The 22,708-nt window shown below is 41.1% G+C and overlaps 1 protein-coding gene across 3 annotated transcripts in view; it reads left to right on the top strand.

Moving 5' to 3' along the window:
- Positions 1-22,708, top strand: part of LOC126424811 (G-protein coupled receptor moody-like) — a 120,928-nt gene that overhangs the window by 69,521 nt on the left and 28,699 nt on the right. For 2 of the 3 annotated variants that reach the window (XM_050087604.1, XM_050087603.1), the window contains exons 4-5: positions 6,128-6,269; positions 9,065-9,239. In XM_050087604.1, coding sequence (XP_049943561.1) covers positions 6,128-6,269; positions 9,065-9,239 — 317 coding nt within the window. The remainder of the gene's footprint in view (positions 1-6,127; positions 6,270-9,064; positions 9,240-22,708) is intronic. The other variant, XM_050087602.1, reaches the window with a different exon arrangement.

Genomic DNA, 22,708 nt, shown 5'->3' with positions numbered 1-22,708 from the left:
TGCGTTCAAGACAAAGCCAGACCCAAGAAAATGTTTTAAAAAATATGTCTATGACATTAAATTGACGTAAAAATAAATAAAAACACAAAACGAAACAGAAAGAGAGAGATAAGGTTACTGCTGATTACAAAAATCGGAACATCCGGCGTCCCGTTGAATATTTTCCTGTACAATGGGACACGAAACGAAAAAAAGACAGACCGGTTAAAAACGGTTCGTCTGGTCACCCTACTATAGTTGCCATCGCATCTTTTATTTTAGTGGCAATTCGAGGTCAATGTCCATGAAGCTAGTACAGAGTGGAAGAAGGGATGCACATTAAGCTGAGATCTACCAAAGAGCAAGGAAACATTAAAATCACTAATATCTAGAGACGGGCGATTTTGACAAATCACAGATGTTGATTTCGCCATCGACTTCTAAGGCTGATAATAATCGACCCTTAAAAAAAAAAAAAAAAAAAAAAAAAAAAAAAAAAAAAAAAAAAACGAAATTAAATGACAAACTTCTAGACTGGCGTAATAGACAGCGTGTAAATACATCTAATATCATACACATTCAACAATTAGCATTACATGTCCCACAATATTTTGTCTACAGACTGTAAAAATAACATTTTTGTCAGATTTTCCCCATCCCGTATGTTGCGTCATTAACGAAGAGCACATCGTGCTTCAGAAAACAATCTTTCGGGAGCTGAGGATGCGGCTACACGACTTAAATATTTAGGTGTTCAGATAATAACCAAACTGGGATGGAAAATCCGTTCCTCGTCCAGTTCGCGAGTTATTCTTTTCTTGATTATTTTATAATATTCACTCCATAAGTCAAATTTGGTTTGTCTATGTTCATGTAATGTAGGATAGTTGTTTCGATAGCAGCAAGCAAAACTTTGATGAATTTCATCGCCTTCGAACATGCTAAAGCATCGTGAAAGTGTATTTTCTGGAATCTTGGTTCGAACAACGCTGATACGGTTAATGTTTTACCACGACAGATTGATAGCAATTGCTTTTTCGCATCGGGTATGACTATACTTTTCAGCTCCTCTCCAATGCTCTGTACTGGTTGCACACAGTATATTTTTGTGATCAACATACTCATTATTTGGATTACTTTACTCTTTCCAAGTAAATTTTTAGGCAGAGTGCACCAGTAGCCACAGACACAAGTGGTTGTCAGCATGGTTGGTGCACTGGCACGGTAATTTATGATATCATTAATACCTGGACAAAGCTGCAAAAAAAGTCGTTCAATCATTTAGAACACTGAATTCCGTTTTGTGGATACTTCTTGGGTTTAATTCTTTTCTTAGCTCATCAGTTTTTCCTACACCGTGTTTAAACTACATTGCAGTACCTTTCGCAGCAGTGTAACCAACTAGTTCAGTTTGTTCACTATATTCTTTTGCTACCAAATAAAGCATGTGGGCAAAACACAACATATTATGGCTTCTTGCGCTGACGTCTTTGAGATATTTCCAGAAAAAGCTTGGTTAATATCATTTAAACATTTATAGTGATATAAAAATACATTTTCTTAAAATTGGTGGTAGATGTTGTATTTTGTTTTTAACATCGATGTTTATACTGCCAACAATTGTTTTGTAAACGTCGCACGTCGCTGGTACAAACCATTCTCTCAAACACAAAACTTCAAAGTCATTGTCATTAGCATCAAAACTGACTTTATTACAGAAGAAAACTGTAAAATATCTCTGATTCAATATAAAAAAAGAGTAGTTTGTCATTTACGAAGGGATACTTACATTTTAGTCTGTTATTCCAACACAACGATCGGTTTATCGCCTTCGATACCAAAGACTGCCAAAATAACAGCTTGCCGTGTGAGAGCAGCAGAAACTGTTAATGTCTCATGCAGTATCTGTCCGAGTCTCCGCAGAAGCCTCATAGCAACTGAACAATGAAACAATGGCCCATCTGTAGCTCGCTCATCCGAGTCGGCGACTACAAGCCTCTAGTCAGTGTGCAACGAGAGCAAATGCCGGCTAATACAATAAATTCCACCACTGAATTATTAAACGAAAAACAAAGTTGCATAGCTCAGAATCTTGATATCGAATACATCCTGACCCATGTACAGTGTGTTTCAAAAATGACCGGTATATTTGAAACGGCAATAAAAACTAAACGAGCAGCGATAGAAATACACCGTTTGTTGCAATATGCTTGGGACAACAGTACATTTTCAGGCAGACAAACTTTCGAAATTACAAGTAGTAACAATTTTCAACAACAGATGGCGCTGCGGTCTGGGAAACTCTATAGTACGATATTTTCCACATATCCACCATGCGTAGCAATAATATGGCGTAGTCTCTGAATGAAATTACCCGAAACCTTTGACAACGTGTCTGGCGGAATGGCTTCACATGCAGATGAGATGTTCGGCTTCAGCTGTTCAATTGTTTCTGGATTCTGGCGGTACACCTGGTCTTTCAAGTGTCCCCACAGAAAGAAGTCACAGGGGTTCATGTCTGGCGAATAGGGAGGCCAATCCACGCCGCCTCCTGTATGTTTCGGATAGCCCAAAGCAATCACACGATCATCGAAATATTCATTCAGGAAATTAAAGACGTCGGCCGTGCGATGTGGCCGGGCACCATCTTGCATAAACCACGAGGTGTTCGCAGTGTCGTCTAAGGCAGTTTGTACCGCCACAAATTCACTAAGAATGTCCAGATAGCGTGATGCAGTAATCGTTTCAGATCTGAAAAATGGGCCAATGATTCCTTTGGAAGAAACGGCGGCCCAGACCAGTACTTTTTGAGGATGCAGGGACGCTGGGACTGCAACATGGGGCTTTGCGGTTCCCCATATGCGCCAGTTCTGTTTATTGACGAAGCCGTCCAGGTAAAAATAAGCTTCGTCAGTAAACCAAATGCTGCCCACATGCATATCGCCGTCATCAATCCTGTGCACTATATCGTTAGCGAATGTCTCTGGTGCAGCAGTGCTAGCGGCGCTGAGGGGTTGCCGCATTTGAATTTTGTATGGATAGAGGTGTAAACTCTGGCGCATGAGACGATACGCGGACGTTGGCGCCATTTGGACCGCAGCTGCAACACGGCGAACGGAAACCCGAGGCCGCTGTTGGATCACCTGCTGCACTAGCTGCGTGTTGCCCTCTGTGGTTGCCGTAAGCGGTCGTCCTACCTTTCCAGCACGTTCATCCGTCACGTTCCCAGTCCGTTGAAATTTTTCAGATCCTTTATTATATCGCTTTTCGGTCCTTTGGTTACATTAAACCTCCGTTGAAAACTTCGTCTTGTTGCAACAACACTGTGTTCTAGGCGGTGGAATTCCAACACCAGAAAAATCCTCTGTTCTAAGGAATAAACCATGTTGTCTACAGCACACTTGCACGTTGTGAACAGAACACGCTTACAGCAGAAAGACGACGTACAGAATCGCGCACCCACATACTGCGTTGTCTTCTATATCTTTCACATCACTTGCAGCGCCATCTGTTGTTGAAAATTGTAACTACTGTAATTTCGAAAGTTTGTCCGGCTGAAAATGTACTGTTGTCCCAAGCATATTGCAACAAACGGTGTATTTCTATCGCTGCTCGTTTAGTTTTTATTGCCGTTTCAAATATACCGGTCATTTTTGAAACACCCTGTATTCTTCGCCAAGTAACGAACAGAAGGTATTTATACCCGCTGTAGCACGTTCGAGCACTCGTAGGAAATTAGGAGTAAAGTGCATCTTTCTGGTGTTATTCCGAGCTGCATGATTCACGCGATGATTTTCTTTTAAAACAAAAGCTTCATCACGACGACACGCAATGCTTCGTAGAGATGCATCTAGCTTTTAGTGACAATCGCTACGTGTTGGCTTGAACGCTTGTCAGGCTCTCTGTAGATTCCATAGCGAACCATTTTTATGCTGTACTCGTATAGCTGCTGCTTCCAATTTTGCGAAACATTGTAGCAAACGACGTCGCATAGCCGCTTTTAGTATCGCTGGAAACTAGAAGAGAGAGACATGGTGTACCATTATTAACAGCGAAAATGGACGTGCGGACTTTCACACAAGCAAAAGGAGCGAGATAGTTGCAGATGTGTGGTTAGGAGCGCCAATGTTGTTGTGATTGTGTGACCTCAGTATGAAATATTGTTCTAGTTTGTACAAATGTATTTGAAATACAAACTTTATAAAAAGAGTTGCCATTCATGTTAGAGTTTACAACATAAAACACGCACTTCTTAATGTTCTGCAAAATTATGTCGATTTGGTAACGAACCGACTTTAGACTTATTACGCCATCATCAGGTACCAACTGAATATCACCAGTACAGATAAAATGACATACGAATTACAAGGAAGATACATAAATGACGTGTAGTGTGTTTACACAGGGAAACATTACGGTTTTTGTTGCACAGAAATAGTTACATTAACTAAAAACGCAAACAAATCTTTCTTTACGTAGAGAAACATTTAACAACAGGAACCAGTCAGTGGTTACAAAAACTTGTGCCTCATCTCATATATTTCAGATAATCTCGCAAAAAAAGTCACACACAACCATATACCTGTATTTCATAATATTAACTGCGCATCAGTATTTTTGTTCAATAGTAAAGACAAACTGCAGCCCTTGGCAGATGCAGGTACTGTGAAAAAGTGTATTCTGGTCATTCAGGCAGCATGTGACACTGGTGTACTATTTAACAATATTTATTGTTTTACAAATCAGTTTTCTGCTGTTACGTTATCGTCAGGTACAGCATATCAGTGCAGGTGCAGAGAACTTCAGTTGGTTCCAAACATGACAAAGGTTAATGTTTGGCTGAAATGGGAAGGATTATTTCAGTAATAAATGTGGTGTATGATATTTAGATTAAATATGAGTGTTACCCAGAAAGTAATGCAACAGATTTTTCTTCAACAATTCATTATTGAACATAATGAGAATTGCACACATGAAATAATGGAGTTTTATCCACACACCCTATTTTTCCACGTTATCTTCATCCTGTTCCATGGCCTCCCTCCAGCACAAAACAAGCCCGTCAGTACACACACTTCTGAATATCCGGGAGTGCGGATAATTGCATCCACACTTCCGTCTGATGACCTGAACCACCTTAACCAGCGACTAACTGTACTTCTATCGACAGCAGATGCTCGATAGACTTTGCACAAGCGTTTCGGAATATTCCCAACAGTTTCTTTCTCTGCAGTGAGAAATTCAATGACTCCACATTGCTTGTACCGTACGTCACCTACAGACGCCGTTTTGAAACCGTCCTACAGCAACGCTGTCTGTCGGAAGTCACGGAAACTTGGTGCGCTCACTTAGGAGACTTCAAATAATACACATTCGCATTCGTAGCATTTTCAGCTGAGAAAAAAATGTGGTACATTACTTTCTGGGCAACCCTCATATTAATGTTATTGCGCTATTTTAAAATCTTTAATTTCACAGATAAACATATTTATCTTCGTAGCTCACGATGATGTAACAGCTGCAAACCGGTTTGTAAAATAATGAATGTTGTAGACTATTACACTAGTGTCATGTGTTTTTTTATTCCAAATGTTATCATGATCTTTCAAGCGACAATAGAAAATTCAGTCACACTGGAAGTTCACATTTCAGTAGAAGTTTCTCGCTTTGAGGAGGGCGTCGTTAGTGAACAAGCTGATATTCCTGCTGCGCATTGGAAGAGATGATTTGCAGAGACAGTTTCTGTAACAGGAATATACATCTATAGATGCTGTATGCAAAACCAACATCTGATCAGTTAACAAATTCATTTCAGTAGTAATATATGAATGACATGTGTTTACAAAATGAGATTTTCACTCTGCAACGGAGTGTGCGCTGATGGGAAACTTCCTGGCAGATTAAAACTGTGTGCCGGACCGAGACTTGAACTCGGGTCCTGAGTTCGAGTCGCGGTCTGGCACACAGTTTTAATCTGCCAGGAAGTTTCGTGTGCTTACAATACTCAATTCTCATCTTTCGCAAGTATTCAATCGTAAATGTTGCAAATGTCTACATGCGATGGAAACAAATGAACGTCAAACTGTACGACTTTCGCCTGTTATCAGAGTATAGCGCTCTGCTGAATGTAGTGGTGTGATGCTTCTAGCAGCCAGGGCGCACGCCGTGCTGGAGAACGGCGCTGGAGCGGCGACGCGCTTGGAGGCTGGCTCCAGGCCACTGCTGCTGGACGTGCCGAGGACAGCCCACGAGCCCTCCTCCTCCTCTGGCATCGATGTCAGCAATGCGGGGTGAGTACACTGGAGAGAGGATTGGGGCAACAAGTTGGGAATGATTTGTTACCTAATATACGACAGAACCAGTAAACCTTTGATTCTTTAAAGAATTAGACTCGCATGTGGAAAACAGATTCAAGCAACTGAGTAAAAATGAGTTGTTGTTGTGGTCTTCAGTCCTGAGACTGGTTTGATGCAGCTCTCCATGCTACTCTATCCTGTGCAAGCTTCTTCATCTCCCAGTACCTACTGCAACCTACATCCTTCTGAATCTGTTTAGTGTATTCATCTCTCGGTCTCCCTCTACGATTTTTACCCTCCACGCTGCCCTCCAATGCTAAATTGGTGATCCCTTGATGCCTCAGAACATGTCCTACCAATCGATCCCTTCTTCTAGTCAAGTTGTGCCACAAACTTCTCTTCTCCCCAATCCTACTCAATACCTCCTCATTAGTTCCGTGATCTACCCACCTTATCTTCAGCATTCTTCTGTAGCACCACATTTCGAAAGCTTCTATTCTCTTCTTGTCCAAACTACTTATCGTCCATGTTTCACTTCCATACATGGCTACACTCCATACAAATATTTTCAGAAACAACTTCCTGACACTTAAATCTATACTCGATGTTAACAAATTTCTCTTGTTTAGAAACGATTTCCTTGCCATTGCCAGTCTACATTTTATATCCTCTCTACTTCGACCATCATCAGTTATTTTACTCCCCAAATAGCAAAACTCCTTTACTACTTTCAGTGTCTCATTTCCTAATCTAATTCCCTCAGCATCACCCGATTTAATTTGACTACATTCCATTATCCTCGTTTTGCTTTTGTTGATGTTCATCTTATGAGTTACTGTGTTAAATATTTGACCTTCGATACTTAAGGGAGGAAAATTTCAGTCAGGTTGCAGGTGGCTAAGTGCTCTCATTCCAAAACACTGTACGAGTAGAGTCCGTTTATTTGCGCACAGTGAGTTATTACGCCTTATGACATATACGAACTTTCTAATTTTAATACAGTAGTACAAGTATTAAACTTTTACTTGTTAATGAGTATATTACAACAGCAAATAAAATTTTTAAATTCAGTCAACAACACAGGTAAACAATGATTTTCCGTTTTCAATTATGACACCTGTATCCAGAAATATTGCCATTTTTGTCTTATCACACTTGGTCTTTTGTGATTTTCGTATTTCTAATTAAAATGCAATATGTCCACTTAGTGAAACAGCAGTCCAAATATTTATTTAAAAGTAAACAACCAGTTAGAAGCATTTGATTTTAAATTACTGCATCTTTGCAGGTACAAGTATGATTAGATAGAACATATCGATGGATGGCAGTACTTTTCACTGTTATAATGGAGGAATTATATACAGGTTATTGAACTAGTGGTGAGAAAGAGTATCTGGAAGAGTGTTCCAGTGCACTACTGTGTTTTGGTTTATTTGTTGGGCTGTAAGCATGCGAAGGAGAAAGTGTTTGAACAGTCCTGATATATTGTGTTATATTTGTAGATGTTATGATTGCTATTCAGAAATGGAACATAACCGCATTTGTTAAAAGTGTTTATTTTGCTTAGTCTTTGAGGGAAACCAGAGGATCAGGATAAATATCATGCGCCTCAGAGTGTACAGCTTTTTTGTTGAGGAGTTATGAAAACGATCAAAGTGTAAAATAGAGCCCAGTGGTCACTAAAGAACCATCTGGATGACTGTTCAAAGAAAAAAAGGGAATGATATATCCTGATTTGGACTCAGCAAGAACTGTGCCACATAGTTCTGGTGTTCCTGTATCTGTCCCCCCCCCCCCCCCCCCCCCCCTAAGAACCTTCATATACTGCATTCTGAATTAAGTTCTGCATCTGATGAACTTACTTAAGATTCTGACGGGGAAGGTGTGCAAGACATGCCCCAACCCTTGGTATAACTTGACCTAAACAGTTTGGCCAGAGATCTAAATCCCCCAAAGGATGCTGCAAAACTCCTAGTTTCAAGGCTGAAAGAACAGCACTGTAGATTAGGAAGACTCTTTAGTACCTAGCTGACAATCCAAACCTCATTAACAAGTCCGATGCAGAGCACAAGAAAGATGACTAGAGGCCCTTCATTGATTCAAATAAAATAAGTGTCATTATCTAATGACAACATTGTAGCATCAGTCACAGTTGTTCAATGTGTCCGTCTCGAGGAGACATATGAGAATCTTGAGCTCCTACTCGAAAAAGTAATTTACAGTGAACATCAGCGGTGATAGGAAGCTTTTGTGTAGGCTATTAGGTCAACAACGAGGTCATACGAAGTACCTGTGTTAAATTTGTGAGTGGAGCAGCAGAGACAGAAAGAGCCCTTTAAAAGTAGGAGAAAGGCCCTGAAGAAATGCTCTGATTTTAGGATCCAACATCATAATGATGAAAAACTTAGTAGATACTCACCTGACCAACAAGTTTCCTCTGTTCTTAGAGGGAAAAGTCTGAGAACTACGTTCCTATTACCTTTTCTCAAATTTGTTGTCTCTCTGTGAAATATTCTCTCTCCTCTGTCACAGCAGGGCGCATCTCAGATAAAATTCATTCTCTATTCAGGAGGTCCGTCAGCAAAGCTCCTCTCTCACCCCTCTCTGTTGCTGCAGACCCACTCCCTCTGTCCGTTTACAAGTGATAGTAGTAACATATCACTCGTGTGTTCAGGCATCCGATGACCCACATTATTGCACAGATTCCGAACAAAATTACCCTCTTTCAAAGTACGTGTACCCTTCAGCATGCCTGTAATTGCGCCAGCTTGCCTCACTTGTGCCGGCAGGAGCCTGTGCGACGAGGACGACACCGCATCTGGGGGCGGGGCCGGGGGCGGCAGCCGCAGCGGGACGCCCACCTCCCTGAGCAGCCGAGGGGGCGGCAGGAGCTGCGGGGGCCGGCGGAGGCGGCGCTCCGGCAGGTCGCCGTCCGCCGTCGCGCTCAGCTCCGCACTCTGCCAGGTGATTTCCATGTTCTCCTGACCCACTTTATATACTCTCCACTGTTAGTGCTGCCATTAGTGAGTAATTACTGTACCTTGACATTGAACAAGGGCAGTGGTCTCATTAATGTGTCTGGAGCACATACTTCTACAGCTGTCGACAACTGTCCATCTCGGATGATGTGCTGTATTTTCCACACCAAAAAATCCTCAAACCTGCTACAAATTTCATATTTCAAATGACATTACTTTCATTAATAACCGTGGCTGTGTGACATTGATAAATACTTTCTCGGAGTCAGGATATACTGCATCCAACTGATTACGTAGATCTGTGGTTGTCAGGATGTGATTTCGATTTTGTGTGAATAATGTTTTTGGCATGGAGGTGGTCATTCTGTAGGAGGTACCTCCCTATGTTTGAGCTCAGAATGTATTTTAAAGTTCTACAACAGGTGGACGTCACTGATACTGGACTGTGATTTTAGTTTTCTGGACGACTTCTGCTATACTCCTTGTAATCGGGTGTGACCTGTGTTTTCTTCCGATAAGTGGACCCACTTTCTTTTTTGAGGGTTATAATGTTTATTAGGGTTAAAAAGAGAACATTTTCTACATCATTTGAGTAGCAAATCTTAACTTTTTTGCCATCTCATTTCACCAAAATCTGCACTGCCGACCTTAAGTGGTAGACGTGACTGAGCGCAAGTTTTATTTCGAAAGAATTAGGTTTATACTTCACTGGTTATGTGAGGAATGTTCCACAGATGATTTTCAACAACAAACCTAATGAAATACATATGGCAGCGTAGTTTCAGCTCTCGGAGACTGCAGATGTGTGTGCAAGTTGCACTTGTGTGTCTACTGCTGACAAAGGCCTTAATGGCCGAAAGCTATGATTGTGTGAATCTTTTTATTGTGCCTATCGTGGCTCAGCATCTCCGCTCTATGGTGAGTAGCAGCTTTCCTTCTCTCGTATTGTTACATTCCATCCTGGATTTTTCATTGTTTGAAAAAATATCATCATCTTCACTTCATGCATTCGGCCTCTGTTTCACTCTTTTCTTTTTGTTTGTCCATCACTTCCATGGTCTTTATTGTCTTCTTCTCCAAACTGGCTTAAATTATCTTATCTAGAGACATAATCCTGCAAGATGTTCATTCCAGTTTCTTCTACTTTCTTAAGGATGCTCAAGTCTTTCCTAATCTCGAAATCTGTCAGCTCTTGTGCTTCATTTCTGTTGCTTGTGTGCGACTTTCTTCAAATTTACTTGTAACCCACGATTCATTTCAATAAACAGGCATTAGCACTGCAATTCTCTTGAAAAATTTCAGTCTTGTTTCTTTTCTCATTTTATTTTGTACACATCTGTTCATTGTACTATATGTATTCCCAAATTTTGCTAATTTATTCTCTATGACTCCACATATGAAATTTGTTATTAACAATCCAAACGAATTCAAAAGTAATAGCAGTGTACATGGCTACAACACTAGGAGAAAGGATGATCTTCACTACTCAAGGTTAAATCTAACTTTGGCTTAGAAGGGGGTAAATTATGCTGCCACAAAAGTCTTTGGTCACTTACCTAATAGCATCAAAAGTCTGACAGATAGCCATATAGCATTTAAAAGAATTTCTTAATGGCAACTCCTTCTACTCATTAGATGAATTTTTGGATATAGTAAGTGGGTAATTTCCCCAACCCCAACAAAAAAAATATATTTATTAAAAATATTAAGTGTCACGTAATATTTTGTATGACACCTTTTATTAACCTGACACATTCCAAATCATTACGAAGTGTTGTATTCATGATCTCTGGAACAAGTACTAATCTAATCTAACCTAATCTTAAGTCTCTTCTGGTACAGACCTCATATCCTTTGTTCACGTCATAGATTTCTACCCTCATATTTTCTTCTGCCAAGTTTTTGTCCTTTCTCCATTTTATGTATGCATCGATTTGAGATATCAGCAAGAAATGTTCAGAACATATGTCCCCTGTACACTATTGTCTCTAATACTTTGCCTTCTAATTTCTCATTGATGATAAATCTTTATAGACAGCTTCAAGCTGATCATGTATATTTATGGATATCTTTTGTGAAAGAATGTATTGGTTATCTTTGTTAAAAGAAACAAAATCTGTAATGAATCTTCCACTGTCATAAATGACTGTGACTCCCATCGTTCCCATGATCTCTATGATAGTATGGGGAATAAACCTATCAATATTGTTTGACGCTTATTGCCATACTTGTCCAAAACCAGTTGCAATTTGTCATAGAAATCTGTAGAATCCTCTTTCTTTCCCTTCATCAGTAGCATAAAATGCAATAATAGTGGAGTTTTAACTGTCAAAACTATAATCCTTCCATTCATATAACTGTACCATATAATTCTCTTTTCCTATCTTTTATGGATGTAAATTACAACCCTTTTGCTTGCCCTGTGTTGCTACTTTTTAAATATTTAACAAATTCTTCATTTTAAGACAGTGTTAGAATTTGAATGTTGCATGAGTACCCAATGTTTTTATCTTCCCAAAATCTCTCCTTTCTTTGGCTGTGTTCCTGTATCCTTTGTTCTGCCCATATTTTCCCTGTTTTCTTCCTTTCCTTTAATTCAGATTTCATATTCATAGTTTTGTTTCTGAATTTGCCTCTTTCATTTACCATTTACCTATTCATTCCTACCTCTCTTAGGTCTTATTCTATTTCTCGAAGTCAGTTCATTTTTTCAGTTGTTTACTTCATCGAAAAGCATCTCTTTTAGTCAGTTCTTGTTCATTCAACATACAGCCAGCAGCAAGTCGTACTCTTAGCTCACTTATTTGTTTCATAGTTTAATTCTAAATTTCTTTGAGTGTTTTGTGGTATTTACATAGTTTAATTCACAAATTTCTAGAGTTGTAGCTACCAATATAGTATAAATTCGCGTAGTTGTCAGTCATCTGTTTGTTTTGAACGGCTTGTGAGATAAAAGAGAGGGAAAAACTTGTTAGGGACTGCCCCTGTTGTGTACGAATTCAGGGGGAATTGGCCACCGTCTGTAAACAGCTGGAAGCTGTGTTGGCCGTGGTCGACAGGCTCGAGGCTGTTGCCCTGGGCCGCGGTGACACTGGGACATCCAGAGGCGAGCACTTTGGCGCCTCTGGAACCTGTAGCATCGCCTGGGATCTCTGATGCCACTGCGCACTCGGATTCGGACGTCCCTGACGGTCGACACTTGTCTGACGGTGATTGGCGAGCCGAGGCGAGGTCACGAATCCCTGGGCGGAAGGCGAAAGTTGGTGCTGGCCGCAAGGCTGTACCCTTACACCTCCGTAACAGGTTTGAGGTACTGCCCACTGATGAAAGTACTTCTGAGCCAGCAAGGGCGGCCTCGCCTGTCGCAGCAGTGGCCGGTCTTCCTGAGAGGCCCGGACAAGTGCAGAGGGTGGGATTGCTTGTTATTGGGAGCCCCTCAGGGATACGGCAGCTAAGGACGGGAAAAAAAGCCAACGTGCACTCCGCGTGCATACTGGGGGGGAGTCCTTGAAGATGTGGAAAGGGTCCTTCTGGATGCTATGAAGGGTACAGGGCGCAGCCAACTGCGGGTGGTGGCTCATTTCGGCACTAATGACGTGTGTCACTATGGATCGGAAGAGATTCTCTCCGGCGGCTACCTGAGTTGGTGAAGACTGCCAGTCTTGCTAGCGAGATGAAGGCAGAGCTCACCATCTGCAGCATCGTCGACAGGACTGATTGCAGACCTTTGGTACAAAGTCGAGTGGAGGGTCTGAATCAGAGGCTCAGACCGTTCTGCGACCGTGTAGGCTGCAGATTCCTCAACTTGCACCATAGAGTGGTGGGGTTTCGGGTTCCACTAAGTAGGTCAGGTGTCCACTACACACAGGAGGCTGCTACACGGGTAGCAGGGGTTGTGTGGCGTGGATTGGGCGGTTTTTTGGGTTAGGCAGTCTCGGGAAAGATCAAAAAGGGCTTAAGTCTCCAAGGGTACAGGGTAAAGAAACGGCGAGAATCCACCAAGCATCAGTCGGTATTATAGTTGTAAATTGTTGTACCTGTGTTGGAAAAGTACCAGAGCTTCAAGCGCTGATAGAAAGCACTGAATAGGTGGTGCTGTGTTTGTGTAGTGAAGTTGAAAAACTTTGATCTCATTACAAATAAGTACCACACTCGTACAGTTATAATTGGTGGAGACTTCAATCTACCCTTGATTTGGCGAAAATACATGTTCAAAGCCGGTGGTAGACAGAAAACATCTTCGGAAATTGCACTAAATGCTTTCTCTGAGAATTACTTTGAACAATTAGACCTCTTAGCCACAAATAATCCTGATCTAATTAAGAGCATCATGACGGATACAGGGATTAGTGAACACAAGGTCATTGTAGCGAGGCTCAAAACCATATCAACCAAATATTTATTTAAAACAGCAGATAAAAATTCGCTTGATGCCTTCCTAAGAGGGAGTATCCATTCCTTCCAAGCTAATTATGTAAGAGTAGACCAGATATGGCTCAAATTCAAAGATAGAGTAGCAACAGAAATAGAACATTCATGCCACCTAAGTTAATAAGAGACAGGACTCATCCACCATGGTACACAAAACACTTCAGAAGCAACGAAAAAAGCATGCCAAGTTCAGTGCGGACGTCAATGCCAGATGCTTTTAACAGTTTCTGCATTGAAACATTGTCTCAAAATATGGTAGAAAACTCAAAGAGATTCTAGTCATGTGTAAAGTACACCAGTGGTAAACACAGTCACTGCACGATAGTGATGGAAATGTTACCAATGACGGTGCCACTAAAGTGGAGTTCAAATGGTTCAAATGGCTCTGAGCACTATGGGACTCAACTGCTGAGGTCATTAGTCCCCTAGAACTTAGAACTAGTTAAACCTAACTAACCTAAGGACATCACAAACATCCATGCCCGAGGCAGGATTCGAACCTGCGACCGTAGCGGTCTTGCGGTTCCAGACTGCAGCACCTTTAACCACACGGCCACTTCGGCCGGCTAAAGCGGAGTTACTAAATTCAGTTTTCCGTAATTCCTTCATGAAAGAATATGAAGTAAATATTCCAGAATTCTAAACCAGAACAGCTGTTAGCATGAGTGACATAAAAGTAGATATCTTATATATTGCGAAACAACTCAAATCACTTAAGAAAGGCAACCCTCCTGGTCCAGATGGTATACAAATCAGATTGCTTTCAGAGTATGCAGACACAATAGCGCCTTTCTTAGCAATCATATACAACCGGTCACTTGACAAAAGGTCTCTCCCTAAAGACTGGAAAGTAGCACAGGTCACACTAATATTCAAGAAAGGAAATAGTAGTAACCAATTGAATTACAGATCCATATCACTGACCTCAATTTGCAGTAGGATTTTGGAGCATATTTTTTTTATCTGTACTCAAACATTATGAATCACCTTGAAGAAAATGACTTATTGATGCGTAACCAACACGGATTCAGAAAATGTCATTCTTGTGCAACACAGCTAGCACTTCATTCCCAAGAAGTAATGAGTGATGTCGACAAGGGATCCCAGATCGATTCCATATTCCTAGATTTCCAGAAGGCTTTTGATACCGTTCTTTACAAACGACTATTAATCACACTGCGTGCATATAGAGTATTGTCTCAGTTGTGTGACTGAATTCGTGATTTCCTCTCAGAGAGGTCACAGTTCGCAGTGATAGACGGTAAATCATCGGGTAGAACAGAAGTGATATCTGGATTTCTGCAAGGTAGTGTCATAGGCCATCTGCTGTTCCTGATTTTCATATATGATCTACGTGATAATCTGAGCAGCCCCCTTAGATTGTTTGCAGATGATGCTGTAATTTACCGTCTTGTAAAATCATCAGATGATCAACTCCAGTTACAAAATGATGTAGAGAGAATTTCTGTACAGTGCGAAAAGTGGCAAGTGGCACTAAACAAAGAAAAGTGCGAGGTCATCCACATATGTACTAAAAGAAATCCGATAAATCTCACAAATCTAAGGGCTGTCAATTCGACTAAATACATAGGGATTACAATTACGAGCAACTTAAATTGGAAAGACCACATAGATAATATTGTGGGGAAGGCGAAACAAAGACTGCGCTTTGTTGGCAGAACACTTGGAAGATGCGACAAACCCACTGAAGAGACAGCCTACATTACACTTGTCCTTCCTCTACTGGAATATTGCTGCGCAGTATGGGATCCTTACTAGATAGGATTGATGGAGGACATCAAAGAAGGGCAGCTCGTTTCGTGTTATAGCGCAATAGGGGTGAGAGTGTCACTGATATGATACGTCAGTTGGGGTGGCAGTCACTGAAACAGAGGGGGTTTCTTTGTGGCGAGATCTATTTACGAAATTTCAGTCACCAGCTTTTTCTTCCGAAGGTGGAAATATTTTGTTGACAGCCACCTACGTAGGGAGAAATGATCATCATAATAAAATACGAGAAATCAGAGCTTGAATGGAAAGATTTAGGTGTTCCTTTCTCCCATGCATCATACGAGAGTGGAATGGTAGAGAAGTAGTATGAAAATAGTTCGATGAACCCTCTGCCAGGCACTTATGTGTGAATATCAGAGAACCATGTAGATGTAGATGTTCATTGTGTATTACTGTGCATTTTTTGATCAGGTTTGTGTGTTCGTATAATTTTTCGGTTGCTCTCTTAACCCCTATATCATAAACTTCCATGAGAATTTTAGGTTATATTTATTCTATCTCTGTGATATCTGATGCACAGTTTTGGTTATATCAGATGAGTAGAGTGTTTCTGGTAGTGCAGCTATTGGCAATAAATATTGAGTATTAATTGTATAAAAGTGATTGGTGGTATGGCCTTGTTCTGTTCATAACACCAACACAACAAAGAAAGGAATAAGCCCCTATCATTAAAAACATCACCATAACTGTTGACATATTCATGCAAAATTGTTTGTGGTTGCCAATGGAAACATTCTTGTATCTAGGCATCCACCTATTCATCTGAAGCAAATTGATGGGCATGAAGGAGGGTTTGGGATTCTATGGGGGATGTGTAAGGGTTTCCCAAGGTACTTGTAAAAACAGGCACGTGAGCTCAGGGAAAGTCATGGTAACCTTTTTCTTTGACTGCAAAGTCCCACTCCTGAATGCCTTCCTGGAATATGTGGACACCGTGCAAAAACCAAAGTGTAGCATCAAGTCCAAATGCCCAGGAATGTTGATGGACAGCATCGTTCTGTTGCAGGACAATGCACACCTGCATATTGCCACAGTTGTTTCACTAGGAACCCCTTCCACATCCCAATCTCATCTCACGTAATTTTCATAGGCCTGAAGAAAGACGTTCATGGCCATTGATTTGCTTTGGATGAGGAGGTGCACGCCTGGGTACAATTATGGTTCTGTAGGCAACCCCAAACATTCTTCCATGGACCGACTTGTCTCACAGTGGGATGAATGTATTGAAAGCTATGGTGATAGCATTTGAAATAATACACAGTTTAGTTACTTTTTCCATCAGTCTCATTTAAATTTGACTGTACTTTATACAGGGTGTTTCAAAAATGACCGGTATGTTTGAAACGGCAATAAAAACTAAACGAGCAGCGATAGAAATACACCGTTTGTTGCAATATGCTTGGGACAACAGTACATTTTCAGGCAGACAAACTTTTGAAATTACAGTAGTTACAATTTTCAACAACAGATGGCGCTGCGGTCTGGGAAACTCTATAGTACGATATTTTCCACATATCCACCATGCGTAGCAATAATATGGCGTAGTCTCTGAATGAAATTACCCGAAACCATTGACAACGTGTCTGGCGGAATGGCTTCACATGCAGATGAGATGTACTGCTTCAGCTGTTCAATTGTTTCTGGATTCTGGCGGTACACCTGGTCTTTCAAGTGTCCCCACAGAAAGAAGTCACAGGGGTTCATGTCTGGCGAACAGGGAGGCCAATCCACGCCGCCTCCTGTATGTTTCAGATAGCCCAAAGCAATCACACGATCATCAAAATATTCATTCAGGAAATTAAAGACGTCAGCCGTGCGATGTGGCCGGGCACCATCTTGCATAAACCACGAGGTGTTTGCAGTGCCACAAATTCACGAAGAATGTCCAGATAGCGTGATGCAGTAATCGTTTCGGATCTGAAAAATGGGCAAATGATTCCTTTGGAAGAAATGGTGGCCCAGACCAGTACTTTTTCAGGATGCAGGGACGATGGGACTGCAACATGGGGCCTTTCGGTTCCCCATCTGCGCCAGTTCTGTTTATTGACGAAGCCGTCCAGGTAAAAATAAGCTTCGTCAGTAAACCAAATGCTGCCCACATGCATATTGCCGTCATCAATCCTGTGCACTATATCGTTAGCGAATGTCTCTCGTGCAGCAATGGTAGCGGCGCTGAGGGGTTGCCGCGTTTGAATTTTGTATGGATAGAGGTGTAAACTCTGGCGCATGAGACGATATGTGGACGTTGGCGTCATTTGGACCGCAGCTGCAACACGGCGAACGGAAACCCGAGGCCGCTGTTGGATCACCTGCTGCACTAGCTGCGCGTTGCCCTCTGTGGTTGCCGCACGCGGTCGCCCTACCTTTCCAGCACGTTCATCCGTCACGTTCCCAGTCCGTTGAAATTTTTCAAGCAGATCCTTTATTGTATCGCTTTTCGGTCCTTTGGTTACATTAAACCTCCGTTGAGAACGTCGTCTTGTTGCAACAACACTGTGTTCTAGGCGGTGGAATTCCAACACCAGAAAAAATCCTCTGTTCTAAGGAATAAACCATGTTGTCTACAGCACACTTGCATGTTGTGAACAGAACACGCTTACAGCAGAAAGACGACGTACAGAATGGCGCACCCACAGACTGCGTTGTCTTCTATATCTTTCACATCACTTGCAGCGCCATCTGTTGTTGAAAATTGTAACTACTGTAATTTCGAAAGTTTGTCTGCCTGAAAATGTACTGTTGTCCCAAGCATATTGCAACAAATGGTGTATTTCTATCGCTGCTCGTTTAGTTTTTATTGCCGTTTCAAATATACCGGACATTTTTGAAACACCCTGTACATTCCCAGATACACCACTTTTTAAGCAGGTGTTCACAGGTATCTTGCAGTTCAGCATCTCCTTGTTGCTGTCCCAATAGATGCCTGTGACCGTTCATCCTGCCCTTCTTTGATATATTCAATATCCCCCATTGGTTGTATCTGGTCTCGGTCACACACACTTGAGCAGTATTCTAGGACAGGAGCCTTGTAAGCAGTGTCCTACTAGACTGATTTCATGTTTCCAGCATTCTGCCAATGAAGCAAAGTCTGTCACCTGCTTAACATATGATAGCAGGTTGTCTTCTGAGACTGATCAGTCATCTGTGAATTAGAGGTCACAGACTGCCCTCTGCTGAGTCGACTAGCAAGTACCTCTACTTTCCAGGCTCACAAACTCATATCTCGAGTGTATTATAGGGGGACAGGGCACAACCGCTGTGGTGGCCAGTGAATTGGCTGTCAGTAAGAGAGGATGGAATGGCCGGACACAGGCTGCGGATGTGAATGGTACATACCATAAATTTAACACCTACCTCTCTATAGTTGACTGACTCAGGGCATTTAATTCTCCCTCTATTGATGCAAAATCTGCACCATACGAGGTTTCATCTTGTTCAGATACTGTCATTGTTGTTATTCTGTCAAAACATATGGAGCACAAAAAGTCGTCACATGAGAACACTAATCTCAACCTGAACAGTCTGGTTTTTTGTTTGTCTTATGTATCACTCTTTTCTGGATATGCAAACAGTCAGTACACTTCTCTCTCCTGTAGCCCCAGTCAGAAGACATTTCAAACAGTCCTTTTTACAAAACACACTGCAACTGTATCAACTGGCAAATTACTGACGAAAACACAGAACTCACTGGATGGTCTCAGATTTCTTAAGTCTCTTCAGTAAACAAATTAGCACTGACCAACTACAATACAGAAACCTGTAATGAACGAAAAAAGACAGAGAAACTGACAACAAAGTGTAAGAAATATCTGCAACAAAGACAATATAAATAAGCATTGTAACAAGGAAATAACTTCAGTGAATGCATACACTACCTTTGAAAGTTAAATTAGACAGGTTTTTTTTTATTTTTTATTTATTTATTTTTTTAAAGTAGAAGCTCTCCTTTACAGAGTCAACAGGCAACAGTAAAAGAGCGTTGACAGATATGTCCGAACAGAGGCTACCATTGTAATCATAAACCAATTATCTTTCAAATTAAAAAAAAAACTGTAAGAAAATATCTAGAACTGTTACAGAAATATAGCATTTTAAAATTTTTTTCTGAAATTCGCATCTTCAAAATGGTGTTCGCAGTGTCATCTTTAGAGGCCTGTATCTTGGGGCAGGAATTTTTGTGGAGAAAACAGAAAACTACGTCTTTCTTAGTTACTCCTGAATTTTAACATACGCTAAATTCAATAACATACGAGACTGTGAGGGTAACCCCTCCTGACTAAAGTGATAACGGATTATGCCTATGGCAAACCGTCAGTAAAATGACCCTGGTTATAACAGCCCTTTATCCATGTTAGTTACAAGTTCTGCTGCTGGATGGAAGGTTGCCTGTGCCAGTGATGTAGGTGGCCATGGGCGTGCCGTGTGCCAGTGTCAGTGGCTCACACACCTGGCAGGCAACACAACTGCCGGTGTCAGTGTGGGTGCAGGGACCGGATGCGAGTCGTGTGCTGTTGCAATGGAAGACAGAAGCAGCTCCTAGTGGCCGCAACGATGACACACTGAGGTAGACTGTGTCAAAATCGTGGTGCCCAGCATGACCAAAGACAATGGCACATGCCCAGCCTGCGTGATTGTCTGCAAGGGTCGGACAACAGCGACAGTGTAGCAGAGCAGTGAGCATGGCCCTGGTATGAACTGGACCCCACCAGGGAGGTGAATGACAACAAAAGGTAGTCATCTAGTGGAGTGAAGGCAAATCTCAGCTCGGGCAGTGAGGTGCGCAGATGGTGGCAAGTGGTCTTGGCCGCGAAGTCGTCAGCTGCCATCCACATCTGTACAGGGGGTTATGGGAAGTATAAGTACAATATTGTGAACATTGGTACTTTAATAGGTACCCATTTCTGTGTGTCTAAGTGTTCCTGTAACACCTCGCAGAATTTAGTATCTGATGTTTTCTGCACGATTGTAGCTGTGGCATGAATTTGGATCTGCCTGTTAGTATAGACTTCCAATTTTGCATCTTCAATAGGTGACCTGCAGCCCAGTGGAAAATAAACATCTATGTCTTGTTTGTGCCACATGCACTTGAAGGTACTAACTGACCGAGAAACACAGTACTCATAACAGCTACAATTATTTGTCTGCAAATGAGGTAAATATTGATGTAATGTTGTTCAGTACAGCGTCCTCCTTCAGCAACAGAAATATATGCACTTATACCTTGAATACCCTGTACGTGAGCAAGCTAGTTAGTTTTTCTCCAACAGCATCACTCCCGCCCAGAAAACAGTAACAGGCTAGAACAGCTGAGTATTGCTGTCGGGTGATGATGGTTTTGTTTGCAATAGTTTTCTATTTTAGTCAACTCCACCAGAACTATAAGATAACCCCCAAGTCTGGCCAGTTTCCCAAACGAATTTTCTTTCCCACCCAGTGGTGCCTGTACATCACGCAGACAACCACTTCCATCTCGACAATTCATATCCCCTGGTGAAGCTGTGACGCAACACTGTTATTTATTTATTGGTCCAAGAATCAGTTTCATGCATTGTTTGTACATGTGATGTAGGACAGTGGTAAACCTAGTTTGTTTACGATACAGTAGTCATTTCGATTACATTGTTGACATGATAAAAATGCAGGTAGGTGTACTACATTGCTTCTACATGTTGTAATAGCAGTTATTAAGTGAGATAACATGATAAGCAGAATGTAAACTATATTATGAATTGACAATTGGTGAAATGAGGTTTAATTATTATGATTTTCCATAAATTCAGACAAAAATAGAAGCAGAGGTCAGGCAACAACTGTTTTAACTTTAAATAATGTTGGTATGCATTTTAGTTAAGAAGGCATATGGTTATATAACATAGCTCCAGATCTACTGTGTAGGTTCATCTTCAGTCTAGTTTCATATGTGTGTATATCATAGTTGTGTTTGAAGAGATTTTCCTTTTTTAAGATGCTCCCTCTTGTGAAAATTAGTATTTCGTATGTATGCAAGCAAGGCAGTGGCAATATTTTCAGAGTTTTAAAAAGGGGCCTGCAGGAATCCTTACATTTAGCCTTTTTTATCACCCTGATAATCTTTTTCTGTATTTTAAATGGTTTTTGTAGGATTTGCGGAATGCCCCCCCCCCCCCCCCCCAAAAAAAATTATTCTGTACATAAGTAGCAACTGTACACTGCAATGATACATTGTTAGCACTAATGAGCAGCTTGTATTTTGAGTGAGGATCCTAACAGCATATGCTAGTGAATTCAGTCTCTTATTTAAATTGTTTAGGTGTACCTCCCACTTCAGATCTTCCTGGACATGTACACCTAGAAATTTTGTATGACTGACCTTCAACACATTTTTTTTCCTTCGATAGTGAAAACAGGGTTTGCAGGATGGAGGTTTTGTGTGGTATGAAAGTTAACTACCACAGTGTCATCTGCAAACAGTACAGTGGTTCCATCACGTATTTTGCTAGCCAAGTCATTTACATACAGCAGAAATAGGACAGGTCCTAGAACTGACCCTTGTGGGACTCCCTACTTGATTTTCTGCTCATCACTGTAAAAACTAAAAATGTTTTGTGTTTCATTTCTGTAATCTGCTGACGATTCCTGAGGTATGACTAGATCCACTTTTCAGACTGGCCTCTAACTCAATAATTATTTAATTTACACAAGAGAATGAAATGATGAATTACTTCTAATGCTTTACTTAGATCCAGAAATATCCCAGATACATGTTTATCATCCACTGCTTTTAATACTTCATTTAAGAAGGCAAAAATTGCTGACTGAGGTCACTTTCCAATTCTGAACCCATGTTGGAAGTCACTTATCAGCCTCTCTTTAACAGTTTTCTTAAATAATCTTCTAAGGAACATTTTTACCATAATTTTGCTGAAGCCTGAGAAAACTGAAACTGGTCTATAATTGGCAGTATCACTTTTTTCACCCTTCTTATGCAAAGGTGTTCCTTTTGCGGTTTTTAGATTATTTGAAATTACACGACTCTCAAAAGATGAATTTACTTTGTCTGTTAGTGGTTCCACAATAAATGTTGCACTGCCTTTGATAATACCATCTGGTATCTCATCGACACCCACTGAATATTTATTAGGTAATCCTTTTAGGATTCTTGACAGTTCCTCAGGTGTTGCTGGATACAGGAATAATGTGTTTCAATGAATTTTTTTGATCTGAGTGACCGGTTGGATGTTTGTCATGGTGTGT

The sequence above is a fragment of the Schistocerca serialis genome, chromosome 10 (assembly GCF_023864345.2).
Source record: "Schistocerca serialis cubense isolate TAMUIC-IGC-003099 chromosome 10, iqSchSeri2.2, whole genome shotgun sequence".
Taxonomy (NCBI): Eukaryota; Metazoa; Arthropoda; class Insecta; order Orthoptera; family Acrididae; genus Schistocerca; species Schistocerca serialis.
This window is presented reverse-complemented; position numbering and strand designations above follow the sequence as displayed.